Here is a 27897-nt window from a genome sequence, read left to right as displayed (position 1 = left end):
TGAGGACACATCTATAAAGTAAAGAAAGGGAATGATAAATTTCAGGATGGGAGTTGAGAGAAGGGGTAAAACTGGGAAGACGTATACCAGGTACTTCAAAGGTACTCATATAAAGCCGTACTTCCTATGCTGGGATATGGATACGTAAGTGTTTTGTTTTGTTTTGTTTTGTTTTTTGCGGTATGCGGGCCTCTCACCGCTGCGGCCTCTCCGGCTGCAGAGCACAGGCTCCGGACGCGCAGGCCCAGCCACTCCGCGGCACGCGGGATCCTCCCGGACCGGGGCACAAACCCGCGCCCCCCGCATCGGCAGGCGGACTCCCAACCACTGCACCACCAGGGAAGCCCCGTAAGTGTTATTTTTAAAACTATGTCATATTCTGTATTTCACAGTAAGTAATGTTCGTGTTAAGTATTCTTACAATTAACATGATAATTATAAAAATGACCCTGAGTTACCAAGTATGCTTAAATCATGTTTAGCATTTCTTTTCTATAAAAAAATTTTGTTTTTTGTATTTTAAGGAGCAAACCACAATATGGACAGTCCAGAAGGAAAAGTCAAGCAACTTCAGAAACTCTCAATTCTCTTTAAAATGCTCTGTGGTTGAAAGATCTGCCAGATCACATGGTCACGCTTTTACTTACCTTGACAACTCCACACTGCTTAAAGAAGTCTGCCAGATCATCGAGAGTCACACTGTCACTTAGTCCTTGCACATAAATTGCACTGTTGTCACAGTCTTCATCTGGATCTACAGGTGGGCCTTCCAGAGAAAAGTAGACAAAGGGAGTTACTGTCATGTATCCATAAGGGCTTATTAACCAATGGTCACTCCTGCCCACTGGTATTCATCACAAAGCTAAGAGAACTACCAACCTTACTAGTAAGAATGACATGGAACTCTTGGTTTACTTTATTTTTGTTTAAGGTGGTTATGAGTAGTCACTCATGATAAAAGGAAGCCCCAAACTGCTCTTGACAGCAAGAGTATCCCATTGATTTACCAGGCTGTTGAACCCCAACACACACTTGCTTCTGTGCTATTCATTTATAAAGCGCAATATAAAAAGCAGGAATTTGGAATTACCTAAATCAAGATCTGGTCCTTCGTCCATGGGTCCTGCCAACCAGGAAAGATCATATAAAATACTGTTAGTGCACGTCTTGCAAGCTACAAACCTTACAAACACACATAGCTATCTACTACACCACCATGTGATGGGGCTTCATTAAATTCAAAATGACCCGCACTGCTAAAATGGAGCAGTGCCCCTTTAACATTGTGAAAGGTTTGCTAGGGTTTGCTTTTTCTTTGCTGGTTTGCTTTTAAACCATTAACCAAATACACTCTCAATGCTTATGTGCCAAATTAGTGTTAAATTTAAGTCAAATTTTTTCCTCCAAATAAACCAAATTTTAAAACTGTATTCTCCCCCATATTACAGAAGCAGTTGCTCAATACTTCAAGTTACCCTTTGTTTTGTAACCATAGGTTAACCTTATTACCCCTAAGACAATGCCGGCAGTACCCATTAGTCTCTTTTGTATAGATCATTTTTAAACCGCTTATGAAACTAATATAAAATTATAGTTTTCTAAAAACTGACTGTATTTTTTTTTAAACACTATCCATGGTAATACTCAAAAACTTACCACCAGGCTTATTGAAGCCACCTCGCTCTCCAGCGCTGCTGGGGGGATAAACGAAGAAATGAAGGCCTTTCCCTTTAAAAGCCAGTACCGCTCTGAGCCTTGGGGGGGCTCGTGGGGAAGAAGGGCACTGGCTAAACACATCTCCAAACAATGCATCTCTCTCATCTTGTCACTATGCCTTTCTTCAGGGCAGCTCGCTCAAATTTCCTTTATATACAACCTTGCTCCTCTGATTGTACACACCACTGTGGTTGGTTCCTTTCATTTCGGGGGGCTGGTATTAATAGTGCAATACTTGGCAAATTGGGGGAAAAATACATCCCAAACACCCACCCCGTCAGCTGAAAAACAGGGAGAGCTTGGTGTGGAGAGAAGTAGCAAGCTGGGGTAACTGCTGTGATGAATCTTTTCATGTTCATAAAGGTGCACCCTCAACCTCTCCCAGGGGAGAGCCAAGTGAGGCCCTGGGCTTCCTAACAAGTCACAGTATAATAAAGCAGGAGACACCAAAGTAAAGGCCTAGAACACACACCAGAGGACGCATCCAGCCGATCTTCAGCATAAAGCCATACATTTCAGGGCACTAATGGGTTTAACAATCGCTGTGAAAGGAGAATTTACAACAAATACCAAGGCTCCACGGACTGGGGGTGCAACTTTATAGACATATCAGTTGAAAACAATGATAATGGCAGTATAAAATCACCGCCTTACATATTTTAAAGGGGGAAGAAATATGAATTGGGCCTTTTTGTTTTTTAAAAAATTAAATAAAGGCAGCTCCTCAGTGGGAGGCCCTGAGCTTTTTCTAACCAGTATTGCACCTTTAATACCTGAATATACAATTTCAAGCTGTTGCATGCAGCTTTGTTTCCTTTTTAAAAGTACACACCATAAAATGTTCTCTCTCTTTAAACACAAAAGTTTACACTTTAATGTTACACAATTCTAGAGTATTATACCTCCTCTGGTTCATTACCAAACAACAAGTATGCAGTTACCAAAGTTACAGAAGGATTCCATTTATACAATGAATACATTTTGTTAAAAATATTCTATGTATATTTTTCCTCTCCATATGGACACCGTGTCTAGTCCCACTTTTCATTATGCTGCCGGCTGAGTACTGAGTACGGGTACTTTTTAAGTATTGAAGTGTATACAAGGCTCTCACTTTGTAACCTGTAGCATATAAATGCGACAAAGCATGTTAAAAAGTTTCCACGTTTAACAGCCAATGAAAATATCAAAATACTGAGGCAATGAAAAAGGGCATGTTAACAACATTGAGTGCCTTACCTGCAGAAGACACTGAAAACCATCACCACACCACAATAAAAAAGAGGGGAGAGGGGAAAGCCCTTGTCCTGTCCCCAAAGGATCCAACCGACTGCTTCACAGTCTGTTGAAAAACCTATGAGGAAAGCCATGATGTTTTCTATGGCTTCAGGAGAGACTTCTCACCCAGAAAGAGGGAACCCCTCTACTAGCAAAGTCTAGCAAAATTAGTAGAATTATTACTTCTGGAGAATTAAAATGAATAAACTTGAAATTGGTTTTGCAATCAAAAAATACTAAGGATTCTAGGTGATTGGAAACGTGATGATAGTGATTTCAAGTGTCTACATCTATTTAAAACATCCATAAAGAAGGTGAAACCTTTATAATGGAATGACATTCTTCAAATCAGAATATTAATTTTACTTTATACCAAATTATTCATAAGTTTTTGCATCTTGTAAAATGACTTTCTTCCAATAAAGATTTCACCAAAGACTTTTTAAGTTATGCAGAATATGCAAAACAGTATTTTAAACCAGTATTGTTCAATAGTAAACAGACTGCTAATGTAAAAAATAAAGACCAACTTTTTAATGTATTTAATCTTGAAGTACATTTCTAAAGAAATTCTATTCAGTTTTTCCTTGAACCTACAGTGGCACCAAATCCAATTTATACTTACATTAACATTCTGCATAACTTTTTTTTTTTTTTTTTTACTATTTATATAGGGACAGAACACACACAGAACTAAGCCTTCTGGATTATGTTAACCAACATTATACCTCACCTTCATCAAAGTATAGACACCAGAAAGGGGAGAGGGTATGGGAGAAGGGAGGGGAAGGGTAGGCACAGGTAACAGGGTTATGTTACTGATCTAAACAAAGTTTTCTAAACCAGATTGTGCCATCAATTAAAATGGTCAAACCGATTTAGACTTCTCAAAATCTCCAGTGGGAAGAGTGATCCCATAATTATATACGTTACTCTTCAAAAAGCTATTGGACTTCTTGTGTACCAGATGCACCTCAGGCCATAGTTCAAGTGTTATGGGACCAAGATCTTCATCACTATGTTCAACAGTTCCGAGTACAAACAGAAGTTGGGGACAAACATTGTGGAAGACAGCTGCATTCCTTTTTTGCAGTATATATACCAGGTTATTTCAAGACAACCATTCAGAAGCAATTAGTTAAATACCTAGGGTTGTTATAAGAGTTGTGTGTGTTCCATCCCAAGTCTATTACCCACAGAGGCTTTTGACCTCTGGAAACCATGAAGGGAACTGAAAGCTCTAGTTTCAAAACCATTCTTTGTTCTCCCCATCCCAACCAAGTAGATTGGCACTGAAAAAAGCAAACTGCCTCTAGATATGCCACAGAGATGACATTTCCATGTTTTGGAAGATGGCTTGGGCTCATCAGATTATCCATGGAAATGCAGAAATAAATTTCTTATGTCTTTCAGTCCCTTCTTTCCATTGAAAATCCTATGGATGAAACAAAATTAGGTAAAAGGAGAAAAGGTTTGCTCTTACCCCATTCCACCGCGTCCTCCTCCCCGCCCACCTCTGCTCATGCCTCCACGATCAAATCCCCCTCTTCCCCTGCCCCGGTTATCAGGGCCACTCATGCTCCGGTTCTCTCCTGGTCCGGAAAATCCTCCAGACTCCTGCCCATAAACACCCATGCTACTGGGGTGGTCCTGTCGGAATGAACCTGAGGAAAGAGTCACATCTGTAAGCCGTGGACCAGCATTTACACCACTGCCTGTTGTACTTTCTCCTGGAATCATAGAATTCTCAATTGCAAGGCACAAACCAAGGTACCATCTTCTTTACACCTGATTAAGCACCCCTGATCAGTGGGCTTTTTGAAGTTCAACAAGAACAGCTGGTTCATTAAGGCTGAAGTAACCTCATATAGTTCATCTAGAATAAACCACTCCCAAACAAAAAAAGGACTCTGGTCAACAGTTTACAGGGTTCTGTATCCTAAGATGTCTTTAAAAAGTTGCTTCTTTAAACCACACTCAAGAAACAAAAATGGAGCCAGGTTTCTTGGGGGTTGCTAAGGGGTAGTCTCCATCATGTAGCACTACTCATCTCATTGTCATGAGACATACTCAGGATGGAATTTAGTTAAAAGACAACAACAATCCAGGTAAGAGATTAAACTGTGAAAACAGTTTTTTGTTTTTGGTTGCTTTTCCACATAAAACTGTAAGCATTCTGTGAAACTTTTTTTGGTTTGTTTTATGAATGTAAAAAAAAACAAAACATAGCATTCTGTTAACTATCAAAATTGCAGTAGTCTTCAATAGCTACCCACTCACTCTCTCTTAATAAGCTGGGGTGGGCAGGCCATAAGAAATGCTGGCTTCACTCACTGCATATAACCTCCCCAAAGAGAGCAGGGCTGGCAGTCTACAACATTTTCTCTGGTCAGTTACAAACTCTCTTTTCTTGTAAGGCATACTAATAACAATTAAATTGGAGAAAAGCCAGGATATTAGCCAGGATATGATACCTTCAAGATGCATCCTGGAGTTCAAAAGTACACAATAGTAAAGAGCATTTCCCCATTTCAGAAACTCCAAACATTAACCATTCTTATTTGGTTTTCTCTCTTAGCAACTCACTCTGCTGCCCGTAGCTGCTGCTCTGTTGGCTATATTGACTTGGAGCCTGGCTGTAGGATCCAGTTTGGGGGGGGTAACTAGTGGGCGGCTGCTGCCCATAGCTGCTTTGTTGACCATAGCTACTCTGTTGTCCATAGCTGCTCGGTTGACCATAGGTGTTTTGCTGGGAGTAACTGCTCTGATCATAACTAGTCGGCTGTGTAGAAGAATAGCTGAAAGTAAAAAAAAAAAAAAAAAGCTTGTTAGGAAGGAGACTTGTTATTTCTTCTAGTCCCCTAAACATGAGACATAAATAGTACATAACATAGAAATCCTTAAAAATGCAGTTACTTTCTACATATTAACATACAATGAATTTAAAATAAGCAAATATTTTTGTATTCAGAATAAAGCTCTGAATGGAAGGGAGGGGATATTATTAAAAACAACCCATCTATAAAATGTACAACCCTAGGGCCTCTCCTTTACCCCCACCCTCATTAAAACAATAGTTATTCTCAACCAAATTCAAGGCAAATTTGGGAGTTTAGGTGCTTCCTGTATTAAGGGAAGAATATGCAGATGTGCTACCAGGGAAGGTTGCCCCAGCAAAAAGGCACTGAGAAAAATGAGGCAGTTAAGTGTGGTATTCAGTCCTGAGGCTGCCTCCAATAATTCCCTTGAGTGATGACAATTTTTCTGAAGCTAAAAGGCCACTTGGTGTGTGTTTGGCCACTTTTCTCTTGAGGATAAGTCTAAGTTTCAAACTGCTTTGGTATGTATACAGTTTCAAACTTTCAGACATGCCTGATCATCTATGAAATCCAGGCATTAATAAAGAAAAGATGGACAAGGAAACATCAGTTATCGAGGCATTGTATGAAAGATAAATATTACATTGATATTCATCTTCACACATGTCAACTACAGGGCAGGGAAACTAAACAAAGATATTCTTACACAGAAATAAAGCTTGAAAGAACTGGTATTAAACTCTGGATGAACCACGATAATGAAAAACCAAAAAGACGACACATTTTAATTCTAAGAACAACAATTTTAAGTATCACCACCTCCCTCACCACAGCTGTAAGGATTCAAAGGCCTCTCTTCACACCAAGTGCACCTATTCCACTAGCCAGATTAAGTGCTCTCAGCATGACAGCTGTGGGTGGGCCCTGTGGAAGAACTGCTAAAGCCCTGCCCACTGCTGCTCCAAGCTGAACAGAGACACTTACCAGTCAGCTGTATTGCTCATAAGCCTGCTCATGTCTGCTGTACTTTAATGTATAAACCAATGAAATGAGTACAAAAAGGGGAACTGTTAATTCTACCAAAACTAAGTTAACACTTTAGGACACAATTCAGACAATTCATTTGAAAACTTGCATCAAATTAAATGTGAGAACTTGCAGTTCTTCCTCTACTTTAAAGAAACCAAAACTGGACATTGTAGCTGCTGGTGTGGTTAATGTACGAAAAATACAGAACAAGTAAACTCTTAGTCAAAAGGAAGGGCCTTGGCCTAACCGTTAAAAGGCTGGTGCATGGACTTCCCTGGTGGCCCCGTGGTTAGCAGTCCGCCTGCCAACACAGGTTTGATCCCTGGTCCGGGAAGATCCCACATGCCATGGAGCAACTAAGCCCGTGCTCCACAACTACTGAGCCTGCGCTCTGGAGCCCACGACCCATAGCTACTGAAGCCTGCACGCCTTGAGCCCGTGCTCCCCAACAACAGAAGCCACCACAATGAGAAGCCCGCACACCGCAACTAAGAGTGGCCCTCACTCACTGCAACCAGAGAAAGCCCGCACGCAGCAACGAAGACCCAATGTGGCCAAAAATAAATAAACAAATAAATTTATTAAAAAAAAAGAAAAAAAAGCCTGGTGCATGAATGGACCTTTAAATATAAAATGATTAAGGTGAACTTTCTTTTTTCGAAAAAATAATGCCCTGCACTTTACCCAGCTCAAATGCATTGGAGAATGTGGCTTCTGTGGTTCTGTTTACCTGCTTTCATTGTTTCTCATCTGAATAAACTAAAAGAAAAAAATTCAAAGAAAAAACCTAGAGTGATAAAAACGTATTTAGAGAGAAGAGTTTTTGACTGTCAGGCACTGCTATCAGAACTTAGGACTGAGGTTTTAATGTACAATATGTGGTCAGGCTTATCACTGGGAGAATCAGATAACACAGCCCACCTGAGGAAGCAGAAGCAAGCTGGCCAGCCTGAAAAAAATCTGTTTTGTTATTCTACTAGTTCACTGGACACAAGAACAAGAATGAGAAGACTGACCTGGTAGGTGGATAGGATGGTGGTGCCGTGACTGGCTGCATGGGGTAGCTCCCAGGTACCTGGGGATAACTGTAGTTACTCTGTCCATATCCTAGGCTGGGCTGGTTGTAACCCCCTGTGCTAGATTGAGGTTGACTAGTCTCAGCGGGTTTGTTACCATCCTGCGGTCTAAAAGGAGAAATAAAAAAGTGAGACTTTTTTCTCAACCACAAAACTCTTGGGTGAGAACTCTACAATCTATGAGCAATAAGCAATGTTACTATTGAGCTTAGAAATATATACAATTGCAAAGTGAACTACATCAAAACCCAATGTCGGTCCAAATGTTTCTGCTGGAAGACAACACTAAAGATGGGGGAGACTTAATCTCATCCACAGAAGAGACATCAACATGTTCCATTCATTCCATATCAGCAGCTACAAAAGGCAGTTACAATACTTTGTACTGCCCATTTAAGAGATGTGGGAGGGGAGGTGGTTTGTTCGGGAAGAAAATGCCTTTTCTCAAAAAGGACCATTAAAGACAAACATGAAACTTTAACAATAATGCAAATTCTGGGTCAGAGTAACATTTACGTAAGTCCATGGCATTTATAAGTTTGGACAATCTGTGGGTTTATGTCTCTTTTTATGTTTCTCATCTATTAAGAAGAGACCTGAAAAAAACATTTCCTAACTTGAACTGCCAGAAATTAATCTAACCCTGCCTCAGTCTCCATAATGGAAATACCAGAGTAGGGCAGGGACACACACAGGGATGGAGACAAACACACACACTCCCCTCACGCTCAGGTGAACTGGAAAATGTCCTTGTTAAATGACGAAAACCAATCTTAATCCCAAGGAAAAAAAAGAGGTTTCTATTATCCCTTTACCTTAACAGTTTATAACAGGGTTGTAGCAAAGTGAGCAGATGCTATTTTAAGCAAAGCCCAAGAATCAGCAGGCAGACCAGGGAGGATGTGGAAGCACTGGTTTCTCCAAAGAGCTGAAACAGGTCACAAGCCCCCTCTTTCCAGGGGAAAAGGGAGTAGCTATCACTGATCACAAGACAGCTGTTATAAAGTGTTAAGGATCGAAAAATTAAGAAAAAGTAACCAAAAAGGATGATTTATTCAAAGACCGATTAGTATATACCCCTACCCCCCAGCTATGGCTTGGATATACTGTTGCAATGGAGCATCAAATGGGACTTCAAACATCTGAGCATACTCTAGGTCAACTGAATTGGGACCCTACAGGAATCAGCTTAACACTAACCACTGCACAGGCTGTCTAGAAGAGGTAAACTACCAAGTAGCTCTGATTACTCACTGTGCATTTTAGAAGTAACCTCATGAGTGTTTGCCAGAGCTAATTTCTTACCTCTACAGCAGACAAAAAGTCTAGGTTACAAGGTGATCTCTTGTTTACTCCCTAAAAAGTCTTCTTTCAAACCAGAATTCAATGTTCGTTCAAGACTGTATGCAGAAGCCACCTAAGTGCATTGCCTAAAGCAAAGACCTGAAATCTTCTGTTAAGTAATAATTAATACTGTTTACTTGCTAATCAGTCACGGAGTATGAACTTTGCTCAAATATTCACCCTATAGCAGGGCACCCAGTTAAGAATTTATACTTGCCTGGGATGTTTAGATTACCAAGCCAATACATAATACAGAGAAAATCATGTCACCGATGTTTGACTTCTGGATATGGATATACCCTTTACTGACAACTGGATCGTGTGACTATTTCTTGAACCACATGATTCTACCCCCTACCCCAACTGTGAACTACAGTGTTTTTCCCAAAGAGAAAGGCGTTACCCATTTACAGGGTCAATAAAACCAAAGGTAAAAGCATCAAAGTACAATTCTATCAGTTGTTCTGTTGTGAGGAAACCACACTCAATTTTCTTCTGGGTTTAGCAAAGTAAATAAACAGCTTCCTCCTACAGAAAAGTCCACTCTTCTGAAACTAGACAACCCACTCCGTGACATTCCTCATCTTGGCCCCTGGACGGCACCATTTCTCTACTAAATGAAGAGTACTGTTTGTGGTGTGCCTGTACCGGGTGAAGAATAATTAGTTAACACCTAAGTATGTGAGTACACACTACAAAGGAACCAAGTCATATATTCTCTAAGTGAGGCCTGCTCTCTTTTCTGAAAGCCTGAGGTTGCTGCATTAGGAGTAGGTGAGGGGGCCTTACCTTGCTGGCGCGGTGGCTGCTGGCTGCTGCCCATAGGCTGGATAAGCAGGCTGAGTGCCATATGCAGACTGAGCTGCATAGGAGGCCTGGGTGGTAGTGACGGTAGCAGTGGTGGTATCATAAGCACCAGTGCCGTACCCCTGGACAGGCTGACTGTATGCCTGGGGGGCAGTTGGAGTAGAATATCCTGGAATAAAGGAGAGCTATGTCAGATTTCTGGCTCCTCAGAGACCTGCCTAGACACTCATTAACAGGACAATCTGTAAACCACCTACTTTCAGCCATCATGATATTTAGCTCCTTTAAATATTTCCCCTTCAGTAAATATAGCAACAAACCAATATTTAAAGCCTAAGTTCTCTGAAAATACTCAGTTTTCAGCAAAGCACTATCTCTTTTGCTCTAAACCACACCTAAAAGAAAGGAGAGAGAGTAGGCCACAGAAAGTGCTGGTATAGAAAAAAGGGCTCCCTTTGCCCCCACCTTGAAAGCATTCAATAAGGCACAAGTCTGCTTTCACTAATTCTATACTCCCAACAGGAATAAAATGTCCCAGAAAGGGAGGTAAAAGGCAAATGACACAACATCTTTAAGTAGCTATAAAATAATGATCTATCATTTGGAATTATCTGCTTTCAGCCCCAAGCATCATGGGCAGTTCACGTTTAAGGAAACTGGAAACTGCAGAGAACATGTGTTTAATTTTCAGTGAGATGTTAACAATTGATTAAACACTCTAAGAACTGCTAATTTTGTTTCGGGTAACAAACAACTAAGAAAATGCTTGTTACCAGCACTAAGATTTGAAATGGCACATTAGTAATAAAGACATACTACAAATTATATTTGCTTACGTACATATGACCAACAAAGGTTTTCCCTATTTAACTTTTCTGATAAATTATTTTAAATTAAAGTTAACATTCCCAAAATAAACATCGAAAAGGTAAATGTTTTTCACATAATAAAACCATTTGAGATTCTAAGCCGGTCATCAAATTACCCACCCCATTTCCCTTATTTACCCACCGCGAGCAAATGAGTCTTTTTCCTGCTCAGCAATACTGGAGGTGGACTCTGCAGCCCCCTTGCTATTTCCCTAACCAAATGTTACAGACCTGCTGTCACGGGTGTGCAGAGACCAAGCTAGGCTCTTTCCCTAGTTCCTGCCTCTGCCAAACCAGGTAGGATGCATGCCCTTTCTTTTCTTTCTTTCTTTTGCCATACTGCTCGGCTTGCAAGATCTTAGTTCCCTGACCAGGGACTGAACCCAGACCCTGGAGTCCTAACCACTGGACTTCCAGGGAATTCCTGGGATCAATGCCCTTTCATCTGGAACTTGGGTTTAGAATGTGACAACTCCCACCCCTGGACCTGCAGCTCCTAATTTGCGTCCCTTTCCTACCTTTCCTGGTGCTTGGCTTCCCTCCCTCCTACTCCTCCCTCATGGTCAACGAGCACAAGTAAGCCATGCAATAAAAAGTTGGGTCTAGCTGTCAGCATTTATGTCCATCAAAGAAAAACCCAAATCTCACTAAAGTAAAAATGTTTCAGTACTTAAACTTCAGTTAGAATAGTGTCCTCACTATATACACAAAAATAAATACAAATACCAATTTAGCCAAATACCAACAAATAGCCAAAAACAAATACCAACTTCCCTTTGTACAATCTAAAGTGTCATCTTTTGTAGCACAGAATATAATACTTTCTTCTCCATCCCAAACATTTTAGGGAAATTCTGAAATTAATTATACACATACTTCCTTCTCAAATATGTTGGGCTGAAGTGTATATGAAAGCGTATTTCACAAAACAGGGAGCCCCAAGCACTGGACGTTTTTCGAGTTGGCATGTTATTCATCTGAACTGTTTATTTAATGTAAAAGTTCTTTGCAGGGCCTCCCTGGTGGCGCAGTGGTTGAGAGTCCGCCTGCCGATGCAGGGGATACGGGTTCGTGCCCCGGTCTGGGAGGATCCCATATGCCGCGGAGCGGCTGGGCCCGTGAGCCATGGCCGCTGGGCCTGCGCATCCGGAGCCTGTGCTCCGCAACGGGAGAGGCCACAACGGTGAGAGGCCCGCATACCGCAAAAAAAAAAAAAAAAAAAAAAAAAAAAAAGTAAAAGTTCTTTGCAGAATCCTAATGTCAACCACATAAAGCACTCATTTATTTAACTGGAATCTAATTCCACCTACCCTATTACTCCTACACAGATTTTTTTTTTCCCTACATGAAAGGCCATCTATAAGATTTACAAGAAGAGGACTTCCCTGGTGGCGCAGTGGTTAAGAATCTGCCTGCCAATGCAGGGGACACGGGTTCAAGCCCCGGTCCGGGAAGATCCTACATGCCGCAGAGCAACGAAGCCCATGCACCACAACTATTGAGCCTGTGCTCTAGAGCCCGGGAGCCACAACTACTGAAGCCTGTGCTCCGCAACAAAAGAAGCCACCGCAATGAGAAGCCCACGCACCGGAACGAAGAGTAGCCCCCGCCCGCGGCAACTAGAGAAAGCCCGCGGTCAGCAACAAAGACCCAATGCAGCCAAAAATAAATAAATACAATTAAAAAAAAAATATTTATAAGAACTAAAAAACAACAAAAAAAAAGTGACAAGGGCAGTAACTCCTGTCATAAAAGTATCCAACAACAGAGCCTTGCAGTGCTAAAGATTACACTAATAGACACTGGTTAATTAATAATTTTTTAAAATTAATAATCTTTTAATTAATTGTAGTACCCGCACAAGCAGCCAATCAAAATGAGCAAAACTTAACAGAGCAAAATGATTTAGTGACAATAAAAAAGACCAACAGCAAAAACACAACATATCTAATATGTGTTGATAAATTTAAGGAAAAAGGTAGTAAGAAACATCACACAAACGAACCAGAATTTTTGTTCAACTTCAACGGTAAAAACTAAAGTCTAAGATTTCTATTCCAATTAATGAGTTGAGATTTATATAGCTCCCTCTCATGAAGCTTAATTTTAAAATATTCTAGAAGTGTCTTTTTATATATTTCTTCCAATGATTATCCAATGACTTTTTAAAAATAAATTTATTTATTAGTTTTGGCTGTGTTGGGTCTTCGTTGCTGTGTGCGGGCTTTCTCTAGTTGCAGCGAGCAGGGGCTGCTCTTCGTTGTGGTGCGTGGGCTTCTCATTGCGGTGGCTTCTCTTGTTGCAGAGCGCGGGCTCTAGAGCGCGTGGGCTTTAGATGCGGCGCGTGGGCTCAGTAGCTGTGGCTCGTGGGCTCTAGAGCGCAGTCTCAGTAGTTGCAGCGCACAGGCTTCACTGCTCTGCGGCATGTGGGATCTTCCCGGACCAGGGCTCGAACCCATGTCCCCTGCATTGGCAGGCAGATTCTTAACCACTGCGCCACCAGGGAAGCCCTATCCAATGACTTTTATGTGTAAAGACAGTAAGAGGTAAGGAAAAAAGCATTAAATGTTCCTGAACCTACTTACTACCGTCAGGGTCCTGCTTGGTTTGGTTCAGCCTCAATTTGCTCACTAGGTTTAGTTTTAGTTCCTACACTCCAAAAGCTGATGGAAGAATTTGGGGAGATATGAAGGGTCTTCCATAAACTACAAAGTGAAAACATGGCTCCACAGAATCTAGAAAACTACTGTTATTTCCTATAAATGACTTTATCATGTTCTTATAAAATGATCCTAAGGCTCCAAAGGCTAGATCTAAGCTGTATTACTTCAGATGATACTTATTTTTAAAATAAGTTAAGGTCAAAAAGATAAAAAACATCTAGTTATAATAAATCAGTCATGGGGATGTAATGTGCAGCATGATGACTACAGTTAGCAATACTGTATTGTATATTTGAAAGCTGCTAAGAGACACGATCCTAAAAGTTCTCATCAAAAGGATGTGTGGGGCTTCCCTGGTGGTGCAGTGGTTGAGAGTCCGCCTGGCGATGCAGGGGACACGGGTTCATGCCCCGGTCTGGGAAGATCCCACATGCCGCAGAGCGGCTGGGCCTGTGAGCCATGGCCGCTGAGCCTGCACGTCTGGAGCGTGTGCTCCGCAACGGGAGAGGCCACAACAGTGAGAGGCCCGCGTAAGGATGTGTGGTAATTCATGTTAACTAGACTTACTGTGGTGATTTCACAACATACACAAATACTGAATCATGTTGTACACCTGAAACTAATGTTATATATGTCAATTACATCTCATTAAAAACATAATAGCTTGAAAATGTAAAGTTCATCCCACAATTTCAAAATCCTGTGCTCAAAATACAAACTGCAGAGTCTCAGTTCCAGCTCTTCCTACAGTTGCCAACACCCACAGAAAGTTTAAGCATTTCCCATCCTATTCAATGATATGCATTAATGAGACAGATTAGGAAATACTTCCCATCAAATCCAGGACATTGTCACGAAGTGAGATAAATTACAGGTGGGTTTCTCCCTACTAATGACTCTGATAGACCATATATAACTTGGGGATTAAAGATAGTTTGAAAAATAAAAGTTTTTACATCTTTAAGGTAGGGATCCTGAAATGTCACACAGCACCAAACATAAAAAAGTTATTGTAAAATTTTCACAGGCTCCATTTCAACCCCAGTATTAGGATACAATTTATTCTAATTCTTAAAATAAATTTTTTTTTTGCTCTCTGGAATGCTGTTACATATATATTTAAGACATACTATGGATTAAAATAATTCATTAACACTTAAACAGAAAATAAAATGTGTCTGGACTGGAAGCCAACCAACAGACAAACATAATACATGCAAGGTGGCAATCTGTCCCTCTGAATAAATCTTATCATGCAATCTATCCTTCAGGGAATAGGGGGAAATCAGCTGGGAAGTAGTCACCTGAGATACCTTTGAGAAGGTGAACAACTATTATTAAGGCTTGACACAAAATAATGTAAAATAAAACAAAGCGAAACCTTTCCCAAAATTACATAAAGAAAAGGGACATGAATCTGCGAATGGCACCTGAAGCAGTTTTCCATTAGCACCTCATTGTGTGTGATGTTAGAAAATTTGAGGGTTAAACAAATGAAAACACCTAAAGGGTTAACATTACAGGGTTAGACAAGATGGAAAGCAATTCCCATGCAAGAATGAGCAGGATAGTCAAACCTGTACTGGTCCCTTCTACTGTGGAAAGCACAAAACAAAAAGTAGAGGGCACACTATCAGATGAAGCAAACAGATGTGAAAATCAGTTTGATTTTTAAGCAGCTCAGTTTAAGAAGGCTCATTCTTTCCCAGTATTAGCATTAGCACAGTCTCTTATATATTCTCCATTTTGTCGTGAGATTACTCAATACACTGTATAAAATAGTTAAAAGGAAAAGTTCTTTTTTCCCTTGGAATTTATCCCACCCACATTCTATTAGAGATCCCTCAAGGAGAATATAAGGAAAAGGGAAAAAACAAAACAAAAACCCCCAGCTCCTCCTAAGAATAAAGGATTCCCAAACGCCAAGGTATCAACCAGAATATACACCCAAGAGCACAAGTAACAAGCTTCTTAGCAAACACCCTAGCTAATGTAACCCCAAAGTCTCTCTAGAGTCTTACCAGTGGGAGGCTGTCCATAAGAAGTTGCATAGGCGGTCTGCCCATAGGTTGCAGTGGTCTGAGCCTGGGTATAGCTGACATCAGTGGGCTGTCCATAGGTTCCGTAACTTTGTTGCCCATATGCCTGCTCAAAGAAAATGGATTTAAGAACTTCATATATGAATCTTGTATTTTAGCAATAAAATGGACTGACTTCTAAGTTCCTAAATTGGAAAACCAAAGTCAAAAATATGCTTTCTGGGCCTCCCTGGTGGCGCAGTCGTTGAGAGTCCGCCTGCCGATGCAGGGGATGCGGGTTCGTGCCCCGGTCTGGGAGGATCCCATATGCCGCGGAGCGGCTGGGCCCGTGAGCCATGGCCGCTGGGCCTGCGCATCCGGAGCCTGTGCTCCGCAACGGGAGAGGCCACAACAGTGAGAGGCCCGCATACCGCAAAAAAAAAAAAAAAAAAAAAAAAAAAAAAAAAAAAAAAAAAAAAAAAAAAAAAAAAAAAATATGCTTTCTAATAAAAAGATTTTTAAAAAACCGACAAGTGATCGCAGTATCATGAATGCTTGTTTCCCCTTATCTAATCCACTCATATTTTCATAAACTACAAAAAAGTTCCTGAGATAATCAGGCAAAACCACAATTTAAGGATACAGGAGATTAACAAGATGCCCTCAAATGATTAACAATGAGGGAACAGGTGTATAACTGCCGGCACTTAGTGTAGCAGTTTTAGCAAACGGAAACAAATGCTAGGAAGATAAAATGAACAATGAAAATGAAAATGGGACTAAAATCTGTCAGACGATTTTGAAAACTATATTTTCAGCTTGAGACAAAATTTTAAAAATTATCATACCACTTCAAAGAAAATGAACAAGAACGCTGCATGTCTTCTTAAGAAAGCAAGAGTGCTGTCTTTTGAACCTGGACATCAGCAATACTTAAAACCTGGCAAGGAATGAACTGTTTTTTCAGATATTAGCAAGATCACATTCTAGATGTGAATGACCAGTTATATAAGATCAGCCAGAGACATCACATTCTGCCTGTCCTATAATGTTTCCATGGCAGAGCTACTGTATCCATTTTATGCCACAGACCATTTCAGAATTTGAGATGATATTGAGAACACTAGGTGGCTAATTTCTAGTATCTGTTGGCCTGGACTTTAGAATAGACTCATGTACTAGAAAGAGCTCAAAAGCCCTATAGTTAGGCAGCCATAAGAGCTAACCCATCACTTAATGTGTGACCAGTGGCAAATGGTGTAGTATCGATGCACTGCAATTTTTCATCTGCAAAATGTCATAATGTCACCTTCCTCTGCAGAACTGCTGTATGATTAAGTTAAATAAATTTAAACACAAAATATGTAGAAGGAACAAGCATGGAGCAAAACACCTAACTTGAGAAACCATACTAGGAAGGAAAGGAGAACTAGCAACTCCCAGTTTGAGGATGGTTTCATTACAATGGCACTCCCACTGTGAAAGTTTAAACGCCTGTGTATTTTATGATTACAAGCACATTATACTCTTCTACTACCTAATTTCTGAAAAAGATTCGTGCTAGCTATTGTTTCAATGGCTGATGGAAATATTTAACTTGGGGATGCAGCCACAAATAATTATCTTAAAGATTACCTGGGTGGTCTGTGCATATCCTTGAGTGGGCTGGGCGGTGTAAGCACTGTAGCTGTAAGAGAAATTAAATGCAAGAACTGAATATAGAAATCCAGATTCCATTACTAAATCCTCTACAATTAAAGGAGGCCCTGTACTCTAAAAAACAACCAATCACACCCAAGGTACTGCTGTAAAAGTCTGACTTACCCCTGCTGGGCTGCAGCTTGGCTGTAGGTACTGTAATCTAGAGAAAACAAGGAGAGAAAATAGTGTGAAGCCAACGTTTACAAACAGAAAGGAAAAAAGGGGGGAAGGAATTCAGGTGGCAGGAAGATGAATTTTAAAAACTGTATTGAGGGACTTCCCTGGTGGCACAGTGGTTAAGAATCCGCCTGCCAATGCAGGGGACACGGGTTCGAGCCCTGGTCTGGGAAGATCCCACATGCCGCGGAGCAACTAAGCCCGTGCGCCACAATTACTGAAGTCCGTGTGCCTAGAGCCTGTGCTCCACAACAAGAGAAGCCCCCCTCGCCATAACTAGAGAAAGCCCACACACAGCAATGAAGACCCAACACAGCCAAAAATAAATAAATAAAATAAATATTTTTTTTTAAAAAACGGTATTGAGAGGACCTACAGGACAACACAGATCCAAATGAGTACCTCTTATCTTTCAACACCAGACTAAAAAAATCTGAGCCAGTTAAACAGAAAATCTGAACAAAGTGCCAGCTAATGAGGTCAAGATCATCTGATTTGGCAAAGATACTTTGCATGTTCCCATGACTACAAACCTCCCTTAACCATAGGCTGTCATTTCAAACATATGATCGTCATCCTACAACTAACAGGAGAACAAGATAAACTCAAGAGGATCAGAAGTTTTACCTTCATATAAAAAGGAGGCATGCAACAATATAACAATGTTTAACACCAGAATGGTTACATCAGTAGCTACATCTCCTCAAAAACTAGTTAAAAAAAAAAAAATCACTCCCTCACTTTAGCAAGTTAGACCAACCATAATTCCCTAGGAGGACTGTGAAATGAAATGGCAGAAAACAAGAGGACAATTATCTCAATCCAGTGTTCTAAAGGGTCACATCTGTAGAATAATTTAAAAACTAGACACATTGTAAGTACCAGTGAAGCAGTCAAGGCAGAATCATGATCACTGGCAGAGGAGAAAGCATTTAATCTTTGGGGGAATAACTTGGTTTTAGGTAACATCATCTTTTTAAACTCAAGTGATTTCAACTTAAAAAATAACAACTTATCTTCCCCTCTCCTCTCTAAGTAAAGCTTCCTACAACTTTCCTTTTCATAAGAAATTTACAACATGCACAAAAAAGGCCTAAAAATGAAAACAAAAAAACCCCTCTGGTCCACTGAGGCATCTGCAAGTAGTGAAAACAGAAAATAAAATGGTTAAGAGGTTTTCATGGCACTACTGAATCAAACATATATTTTTAAAGAAATTAATTATTTTTTTAAAATCCTGCCCAATTCTTTGCTCTCCACAAGAACTATGTATCTTATTCTGTGTTAGAAGGCAACACTGTCATTAAGGCAGACCAAAGAGTCCTTTCTTCTCCAATCAGAAAACAGTCCCTCATCTGAAAGCAATAGTTGACAGCTCTTTGTGGAGGGGTTTCTAACCCCACTCCATTCAAAGCCTGCTTCACAGTTCACCTGGCCTGCCCCCAGAGCATTTTGCTGAATCCATCTCTTAACTTGGCTCATTTTTCATCTCTCTACACTTCACTTGACCACTTTCCTTCCTCTGTACACCCTTAACTCAGAACCCTGAATCATCAACATTATCAAATCAACGGCCAAAGGCTATGTATAATGAACAAATTGATTTGTTCAAGACAATCTTAGCTCTGTATGTGACATATAAAAAAAACTAAATGCAAATTACTTCTTCCATGTTGTAATTACAAAATAAACATACCAATGAAGCATCAAAAATCAAATATTTCAAACTACCTTCTGCAGAGGCTTCTGTATGAGAAATGATTCTAAATAGCTGACATGTAAGCTCAATGTCTGCAAGAGGACTGCTACACAAGAACAGTTATGTAAAACATCAAAGTGGCGAAGCTGACATGAACAAGGAATGATCTCAGATCCATGGGAAACCAGCTGACTTAGCCCCATATTGGTGGGCTACAGGAAGGAGCAAATGTGCTTCATGAGAACTTATGTTATCCACCTACAGCATACAAACATTATACGGCCTCAAAAATCTACAGTTACACATTGGTCAGATTATTTAGCAGTTATGTTCTTTTGTTTTGTTTTTTTAACTCCCAAATCTGCAGCTGAAGACTTTACTAAAAATACAGGACAGGTTGAGGAGAGAATGGGCTGTGACTGGGGGTGGGACGGGGGACCTCCAGAGTACCGACAATGTTTTATTTCTTGGTCTGAATGATGGTTACTTGGGAGTTCGCGTTGTAATTCTTCGTTAAAGTGGACATACACTCTAGGTACTTTTCTATATATGCTACATATGAGGAGGAAAAACAACTAACATTACCCAAGGTGGTGGCTTTTAGATACTTTAAGGCAGTCACGATCGAAACTGCAGAGATTTAGAGCTTCAGACTACATCACGAGTTAAAAGTCATTATGGGACAACTTTATAGGAGCCAAAATACTTTGCTGTAAGGTCAGAAGCTAAAGGCTGAAAAAGCTCTTAAAAGGTCTAGCCTAACCCCTTCATTTGGACTGAGAGGAAACCAAAGTCCAGATAAGTTAGTGACCCCCCCAAAGGGCCCCCAGCCAGGCCTACTACTGTGTGTCTACATAATCCACAATTGTAATTCTAATATAGTATGTGGTGGTTACCAGTAAACAGAGCTTGAGCAAAGTAGGACGAAAAAGGGGCAAGTCCAGCCACACACAAATTTGAACACACACATATTTACTCCCCAAATGTTACCAGGGAAGGGAGAGTAGCACTCCCCCTTACAAAATCCTAACACTGCAGGGAAGAGGAAGGTGGAAAGGGCTCTGAGGAAACCATTTCCCACCAAGATGTGTCTAAGACTGTGGTTATTTCAGAGTTCTTTCTTCTAGGGGCACTCTGTACCCTGGCACTAACAGCCAGCATCTACCTGCTTGTTTACTGACCACATAGTTGCGGAGAGTTCTTAAACTGCCATTCCGTTGCTGGATTCTGGACCCTTTTCAAATTAAAACTCTGAAGGACCCAGAGCTTTTCCCATCTTCCATCTTCTCCAACTGCCTCTTAAGGCCTGGAGTCAGGCTGCCTAAGAACACCCCCGGAGGCAAAAATGCCCCACTCGACCAATAACCACAAATTAGTGCAGGAACAGGCTGCAAACTGCAGGTCACGTTTAGGCTACTCTCTTACACACTCCGGGCGTCAAGGACCACCCCAGACATCATATTCCAGCTCCCACCCCGGGCTTTCAAAGTTCAGTCCGCGCCTCCTTCCGCTCTCTTCTATCAGTCCACGAAATAAACAAGCCTCTCGGCTTAACCTAAGCGAATAAACGTGCGAAACGATTACTTAAGTATAATTCAAACGCCGACTGGGGCCTTTTGTTTCCCGTTAAGTCAAAGAGGCCAGAAATTTCTTTCGGTGGGGATTTCTGGCCACACGATCCGGGTTGGCCTTATACAAAAAATCTCCCTCGGCGTTTGCTGAAAAATGGCTCTGGGAATTGTTTTTTGGGGCGGTAAAGAGAATTAATAATGGTAAAAAGCGAACCCCGAAGAGGCAGCCGATTGGGGGGCTGTAAAGGAGCGAGGGGGCACTCCGTCTAAACCCCATTTCGGGCAGAAGTTCGGCTTGGGGGTTGGAGCCCGCCGAGGACGCAGCTCGGCGGCCCCGGACGCCCCAGCCGACCCGGCTTTAAGAATGACGGGGCTCCCGCTCATAGGTCGGCGCCCCTCGGCTCACAAATCCGCGAAACCTTTTTTGTTTATTTGCTTTTTTTCCCTCGTCTTCTCGGTGAGGCAGAGGAGCGCTCGGGCTTGGGCTGCCGCCCTGGAAATGGGGTTGGGGTGGGGAGAGTCAGAGGGTCAGCGGGTCTGCGGCTTCTCGAGCCGCCGCCGGCCCCCCCACCTCCGGTTTCGGGGTGCCAGGCCCGAAGCCTAGCCGAACCCTCCCCCCACCCCCACGCGGGGGCCCAGGGCCGCAGGCCCCGCCCACGTGGCGGGCTGCCCAGGGCGCGGGGCCCGACGGCCACCACACAATAGAGACCAAAGCAGGCCCCGCGCGAACCCGCCGCCTCGAGCCCCCCGCGCGCGGGGGGCGCCGGAAGGTTCCAGAAACGGCCTGCCCAGTTGGGGGAGGGGAGGGAGCGGAGGGGGACGCCGGCCGTCGAGCTTCTCGAGCCGCGACGGGTACCTCACACCCCTCTCGGCAGGTCCACTCAGTCGTCCCGACCACCCCGAGAAACGAGCGGTCCCCAATTTGGGCATCCCGGCGGAGCGACCGCAGTTCAACCACACTCACCCGTGGACGCCATTTTCTCTCTCCTTCCTTCTCGTTCTCTCAACGTCCGTCTCCCTCTCGCTTTCCCTCTAGGCGCCGCACTGCGCAGGCGCGAAACCCGCAACCTCGGGCGCTACCATCGGGCTAGGCCACGGGGGTGGGAGAGGGAGGGACGAACCACAGCTTTCTCGCCCTTCGCGCCCGCAAATCTAGTCCTAATCCTCTCTAAAGAGTACCGGATGTGACGTGTGGGCCAAAATAGCACCGCAGGGGCGGGAGCGGCTGGCGAGCGGATCTTGGTAACAAGTCGGAGTGATTCTCCGGTCGATGCTAGGTTGTTTGGAATGGTTACTCCCGCTGGCTCTAGGGACCGTCTCTGAAGAGTCGGCCTTGGAGGGAAACGGAGGCCGGCGGGAGGGCTGGGGGAAGGGACCGGGGCCTAGAACAACTGCTGACTAATAGGCGGGCGGCGGCGGCGGCGGAGGAGGGGGTGGCGTGCCGACCGGTCGGCCCGGGTCACGCGCCCGAGGGCGAGCAGAATGGGCTCGGGGCGCTCGGGTGTCGGCGGGAAGCTAGAGTACTGACTCCCAGCCAAGGGCTCCACTCGGCTTTCTGGGGGCGGGGGGCGCGCTGCGCTGTGAGTACCCCAGACACGTGGCCCGGTCCGCGGGGGAGGGGGCCAAGGCCGGTGGGCTGGATGGGAGGCTCCGAACGTAGTGCCCGGCCCGAGAGCCCCCCAGTAACGGTCAAGGTTGAGAAGACCCTTTAATCACCTCTCATCCAACAACCTTGTTTTCACAGAAGGGGAAACTGAGGCCCAAGGACTTGGGGTACTTTTCCTAAAGTCACAAAGCTGAGCCCCACCCACACCCTGGGACCCCCCCACACACACACTCTCCATCACCCGGAAGAATTGTCCCCGTCCTGTCTTTACATTCTGTCCTCCCGTCTTCCCAGTAAGGTAGGCAGGGCCTGATGCTGCACAGCCCCGTTTTATAGATAAAGAGGCTGAGACCTGGGGCGTTCAGATCCCAGTTCTGCTGGTCCATGGGCAAGTCTCTCACTCTTGCTAAAGTACATGGGGTGGGGGGTGGGGGTTGTGAGGGTGCAGGAGAAGGCTGGCAGTGGGTGCCTTGGCTCCCTGCAAGGCTGGCATCTGCCTGACTTCTTGGACTCAACCCAGTCTCCCTAGGCAGATGCCCAGGCCCAGCGAAGGGCAGGGCTCACCAAATCCTTCAGCGGGACCTGGAGCAAAGCTAGTGTCTTTCTTTCAGTGAAGACACATAAAGCACGAGCTATGTGCTAGTAGCACCCTGGGGAACTTGACCATGAGTAAGAGGAGCGCCCCTCCTCCCCTAGTTCAGACCACCTGCCTAGAGAAAAACAGGCCAAGCGGTGCTCACTGGATAGGGTAGGCTCCAAGATGTGGAGGGACCAGAGGAGGGCAAGGGGACCTTTGAGCTGGGCTTCAAAGGGTGAATAGGAGTTTGCTGTTAAGAGAGATGAAGGGAAGGACGTCGCAGGCAGAGTTTTCTATATTTTTCCTGCAGGAAACTGGTGGGTGGGTTTTGATGCCAAGGATGCCCATGACAAGGGAGCAGATGAAGCAGCCTTCTTGTCTTTGGGATTTTGCTTCCTGCAATATAAAATCAGTTCAGTGGGAGTCCTGAGACAGGCTAGGGTACAGGAGTGAGGGGATTCCAGCAGGGCCTAGAGGACAGGCTGTATGGGAGGAGGGAGAATGGGAGAGAAAGCCTTGCCTCACGGGCAGGAAATTGGCACATTTGAGGGCTGGAGCAGCTGCTTCCATGTTCAGGCTTCCCCTTCTTGGGGACAGCCAGGATGGCTACAGTTTATCCAGCAGGAGCTGTGGGACTGCCTGAGTCCATTCCTTTTTTTCATCCTATGAGGAATGGATTTTCTTAATCCCCAATTTACAGATGAGGAAGGAGAGGCTCCAGATTTGCCCAGGGAGAGATACACAGCAGGAAGAAGTGGAGTGGATACTGAAACCTTTCTGTGAAAGGGAGGGTAGGGTCAGAGGGGCTGTGGTCGGGGCTCGAGGAAGGGGACATCTCTGTCCAGTGTCACTGTGTGCACTAAGGGTGTGAAACTCTTGTTGCCTCTCCTCCAACCCTTCTGCTCCACCCCCTCCCTAATCTGCCTGCCCTTTGGCTGGCCTTACCCGCTCTGTCAAGGGCAGCTCAGGCCACCTGGAGCTCTAAGTCAGTGGAGGGGAGGAGGGAGGTAGGAAGGTAGCTGGTCTGTAGCCTGAGGGAAGAGGGAGGCAGAGGAAAGCTGGAGATGGCCCTGAATTTGCCCTGGGGGGCTGCACAAATCCAAAAAATTTTGGGAGTCCAGGGCCCCCGTTCAACTTCCCATTCCTTGTGCTTCCCACTCCAGGCCCCTTTCCAGGGCCCATCAGGGCTCAGGGACCTTTTGGCCTGGCCTCTTCCCATCCTCACACATCGGTGGGATGGCAAGATGGCTAAACACATGGTTAGGCTCTGAGGTCCTCTACGGCCAAGTTGCTGCACCCGCCTCTCCAGCCTCAGTTTTTATTTCCGTAAAATGGTGCTGTTGATATGGTAGCCGAAAGGAAGTCAGATAAAAGCTGCAATAATAACTTGTTATTGTTTTCCTTTACCCCTAGCACACAGCCCCAAGACCACCTTTGATCACCTTCAGACAAGCTATGCATGCCAGAGGTCCCCCTGGCCTACTGACCCCGGCGCTGCCTCTCGCCTCCTCCGTCCTGATGCTGCTCATGAGCGGCCTGTGGCTGCTGGGAGCTGGCCCCAGCCTTGTCCTGGCCCCAGAGCTGCTGCTGGACCCTTGGCAGGGTGAGGGCCGGCCACATGGGCCTTGGAGGAGGCAGGAGACTTGCTGTAGGGCCTGAGACCAGTTGGCAGGAGCAGCATGCATCCTGCAGTTGTCAGGCAAGGACAGGACCCAGGGCCCCGGGGAAGGTCAGCCTTGGACGGGAGCATGCCCAGCTCAACTACAGCCAAGAAGGGAGGGCCGAGGACCTGGGCAGAGGGGCCAGCACAGGGGTGGGAACCTGTGAGTAGGAATTCTTTTCAGACGGCTCCCCTTTCTGGTGGCTTTCCCTTAAAATAAACTAAGACTTTCAGCTAAGCCCAAGAACAGGAAGGAGGCACTAGGGGTTTGAAGAGTGACCCTAGCTGAACACCTGTTTCCCAAGAATGACAGCTTCCATTTACATTTGAGGAACCCAGATGATGCTTACAGAAGTGAAGTGACTTATCCATGGTTGGTTGTTCTTAAGAAGACTGAGTGTTGGGTCTGGCTTGTTCTACTTAAAGCAGCAGGGGGGTGGTCACAGTGTTTGGAAGCCCTTGGTCCCCACAACCAGTGATTAAACTACTGGCAGTGGGCAGACTTTGGCTCCCGGGGAGGGGATGCTGGCTTAGTGGGCGGCCCTGGCGGAGGGTGTTTCCCCATCTGGCACACCTGGGCCAGTCTTGGGGGTTAGGGCCACTAACCTGGCACATAAGCCCATTCTCTCTCCCAGCGCACCGGCTGCTGACACATGCCCTGGGCCACAAGGCCCTCCCAGGGCTGCTGCTGAGCCTGCTGCTCCTGCCCACACTGGGCTGGCGGCAGGAGTGCCACCTGGGCACACTGCGGTTCCTGCATGCCTCCACCCTCCTCGCCCTGGCCTCCGGGCTGATGGCTGTGCTGCTGGCAGGCCTCGGGGTGTCCAGTGCAGCCGGGGGCTGTGGATACATGCCTGTGCACCTGGCCATGCTGGCGGGGCAGGGTTACCACCCTAGACGGCCCCGTGGGGCACTGCCACCATGGCTCCTGCCGTGGCTGCTGCTCGCCCTGACACCACTGCTCAGCTCCGAGCCGCCCTTCCTGCAGCTCTTCTGCGGCCTCCTGGCTGGCCTGGCCTGTATCCTTTGCCTGGGCCCAGGGCTCGTGTGGACGTGTGGGTTCTGTGGCTGGGCCCCCAGGGTGCCTGGGAAGGAATTGGCACAAGGGGTCGGGCCCCCACATTCACACACATCCCACGAGCGTCTCCAAGTCCTCCTCTCACCTGGCTCTGGGCTGGGGACTGGGGGCTTGTGGCCATGTAGAGGTACCAATTACAATTTAAAGGAGAGCCTGGGAGCTGAGGGGCCCAAGGAGGCACTTAATCTGGATGTCCCAGTGGAGGTGGGTGTATGCCGAGACCATGCAGAAGGAGGGGTTCAGGTGACGAGAAGTGGAAACGGAGAGCACGGGCCTGGCAGACAGTACAGAGGGTGTAAGGACGAGGGTGAGCGTGAGCCTGCGGCTCTCCTGGCACCAAAAGGGGGAATGGCCTGCGGCCGGTGGTGCAGGTGTGTTAAACAGGCTTTTGCTCCAAAGATGCTTAATGCTGTCGGGGACAACAGTGCAGTCAGAGGGAACAGTGGGTGCAGGCTGACCCTGGAGTCGTTTAGGATTGGGGACACCTGGCTGAATCCTGGAGAGGGGAGCATGTCTCCCTGGCTGGGGCAGGGCCCAGGGGTGGGCCTGGTGTCACAGGCCTGAGCAGGCACACAGGCCTCAGGGGACAGCGGGCAGGGGGCGGCTGAATGGGGATGAGACAGGTTTTGGGATGAGGCACATCTGGCTCTGCCTCTCATTGGCTGGGTGGCTTCAGGCAGGGCCCTTTTCCCTCTCTGAGCCTCCGCTGCGGACGAGGGTGATGACACCTCCCTGGCAGGGCCACAGTGAGGAGACAGGAGGGAATTCCCATCACACACTTGGCACAGGGCCTGGCATGTGGCGCAGGCTCACCCCTGGCTGGATGTGGTTTTCCTTGACCGGCCGCCCTGCCCTGGGCAGACAGACGCGGCTGGGGCCTTCCGGTGGCTGGAGATCTCTGAGCAGCGGCTGCAGGCACTGCAGGAGGGTGTCCTGTGCAGGGCCCTGGCGGGGTGCTGGCCGCTCCAGCTCCTTCCCACCCCAGGCAGCCTGGCTGAGCTGCCTGTCACCCATCCTGCTGGAGTGAGGTGAGGGTGATGCTGAGGACACTGGCCCCGGTGGTGGAAGCCATGCCGGCGGCTGGCAGTCAGGCCTTCTTCTGCTTCTGCCCCTCCAGGCCGCCCACCCCTGGACCTCCTTACATGGCCTCCCCTAGCCTCTGGCCCCTCAGCGAAGGCTCAGCCCCGCTCCTGCCAGGCCTGGGGCCTGTGCAGCCGCTCTGGGAGGGCTCCTCAGAGGTGAGACTGGCCTGGTCTGGGCCCAGCTTCCCCCCAGGGACCCCGCTGTGGGCAGCCCTAGACGAGCAGATGCTGCAGAAGGGGATCCAGGCCTCGCTCCTTGAGGGGCCAGTCCAGGGTCCCGAGAGCCCACTCCGGCTGTCTAAATCCTCCGTCTCCTCCCTGCGGTAAGGTGGGGTAAGTAGGGGTGGGGTCCCCTGGTGTGGGGGCTGGAGGCGGCCCTGACACTCCCTCCCTGTCCCCCCTTCCCACAGGCTGCAGCAACTGGAGCGCATGGGCTTCCCCACGGAGCAGGCAGTGGTGGCCCTGGCAGCCACGGGCCGTGTGGAGGGTGCCGTGTCACTGCTGGTCGGCGGGGAGGTGGGCACCGAGGCGCTGGTGACTCAGGGGAGGGGTGGGCCCACCCACCCTGAGGGTCCTGGGCCCCCCTAGCACAGGCAGGCTCTCAGGTGAGAAGAAGCCTGGCCTGTGGGTGGGAAGTCAGAGCCCAGCCCTGTCTGCTGAGAGTCAGGGTGGGTTCAGGGGCGGCCCCCCAGCATCCTGCCCTGGTATTTAGAATAAAAACCAGTTCACTTTTCAACCTGGACCTCCTTAGAGGCAACAGTTGTGTCTGACTTTTCTACGTTAGCATCAGGGGGATGAATGAATGAATGAAAGAATGAATGAGCAGTGAACGAACAGCCGACTGCAGGAGAGCAGCTCCCTGATGTCCAGAGACACAGTGTTACCGAGCTTCCGCCTCAGGGTCTTTGTTGGGCTGGACCCTCTGCCAAGGAGCATTTGTCATGTGTTTCCCAGCTAATTTCTACCCATCTTCAGGTCTTGGCCTACACGGAGACCTTCCTCCAGGAAGCCTTCCCTGATTTGCCAGGAAGAGCATCCCTTCACTCCCCACAGCCCCGTGTCCCTGCTGGACAAGGGCCAGTTCAGTCGGTGTCCTCAGGCCTGGCCCAGGGCAGGCTCTGAGGCCT

General features: G+C 46.0%; 2 protein-coding genes across 7 annotated transcripts in view; one reads left to right on the top strand and one right to left on the bottom strand.

Annotated features, from left to right (window-relative positions):
- EWSR1 (EWS RNA binding protein 1) overlaps positions 1–21833 on the bottom strand; it is a 29821-nt gene extending 7988 nt beyond the window's left edge. Inside the window, exons 1-11 of one of the 3 annotated variants that reach the window (XM_082640650.1) lie at positions 21732–21833; positions 17444–17480; positions 17255–17306; positions 15623–15746; positions 10052–10238; positions 7859–8026; positions 5581–5792; positions 4478–4658; positions 1657–1694; positions 1091–1123; positions 648–766 (exon numbers count right to left, since the gene is read on the bottom strand). In XM_082640650.1, the coding sequence (XP_082496776.1) occupies positions 648–766; positions 1091–1123; positions 1657–1694; positions 4478–4658; positions 5581–5792; positions 7859–8026; positions 10052–10238; positions 15623–15746; positions 17255–17306; positions 17444–17480; positions 21732–21744 (1164 nt within the window). In that variant the 5' untranslated portion in view covers positions 21745–21833. Of the gene's footprint in view, positions 1–647; positions 767–1090; positions 1124–1656; positions 1695–4477; positions 4659–5580; positions 5793–7858; positions 8027–10051; positions 10239–15622; positions 15747–17254; positions 17307–17443; positions 17481–21731 lie in introns of those variants that run through there. The other 2 variants (XM_082640651.1, XM_082640652.1) reach the window with 2 other exon arrangements.
- An 81-nt stretch (positions 21834–21914) lies between these two features.
- On the top strand, positions 21915–27506 carry RHBDD3 (rhomboid domain containing 3). 4 transcript variants are annotated; one of them, XM_082640660.1, is made up of 6 exons: positions 21915–21995; positions 24364–24553; positions 25246–25629; positions 26554–26716; positions 26806–27093; positions 27181–27506. In XM_082640660.1, the coding sequence occupies exons 2-6, from the start codon at positions 24406–24408 to the stop codon at positions 27356–27358; spliced, it is 1161 nt and encodes a 386-aa protein (XP_082496786.1). In that variant the 5' UTR covers positions 21915–21995; positions 24364–24405; the 3' UTR covers positions 27359–27506. The 4 variants fall into 4 exon arrangements, with proteins under 4 accessions (XP_082496786.1, XP_082496787.1, XP_082496785.1 ...); XM_082640661.1 differs by having other exon boundaries at positions 21941–22009; XM_082640659.1 differs by having other exon boundaries at positions 21985–22044.
- The last annotated feature ends 391 nt before the right edge of the window (positions 27507–27897 follow it).

The sequence above is a fragment of the Mesoplodon mirus genome (assembly GCF_964341445.2).
Source record: "Mesoplodon mirus genome assembly, chromosome: 13".
Classification (NCBI taxonomy): domain Eukaryota; kingdom Metazoa; phylum Chordata; class Mammalia; order Artiodactyla; family Ziphiidae; genus Mesoplodon; species Mesoplodon mirus.
The sequence above is the reverse complement of the archived record's forward strand: the minus strand, read 5'-3'. Positions and strand labels throughout refer to the sequence as shown.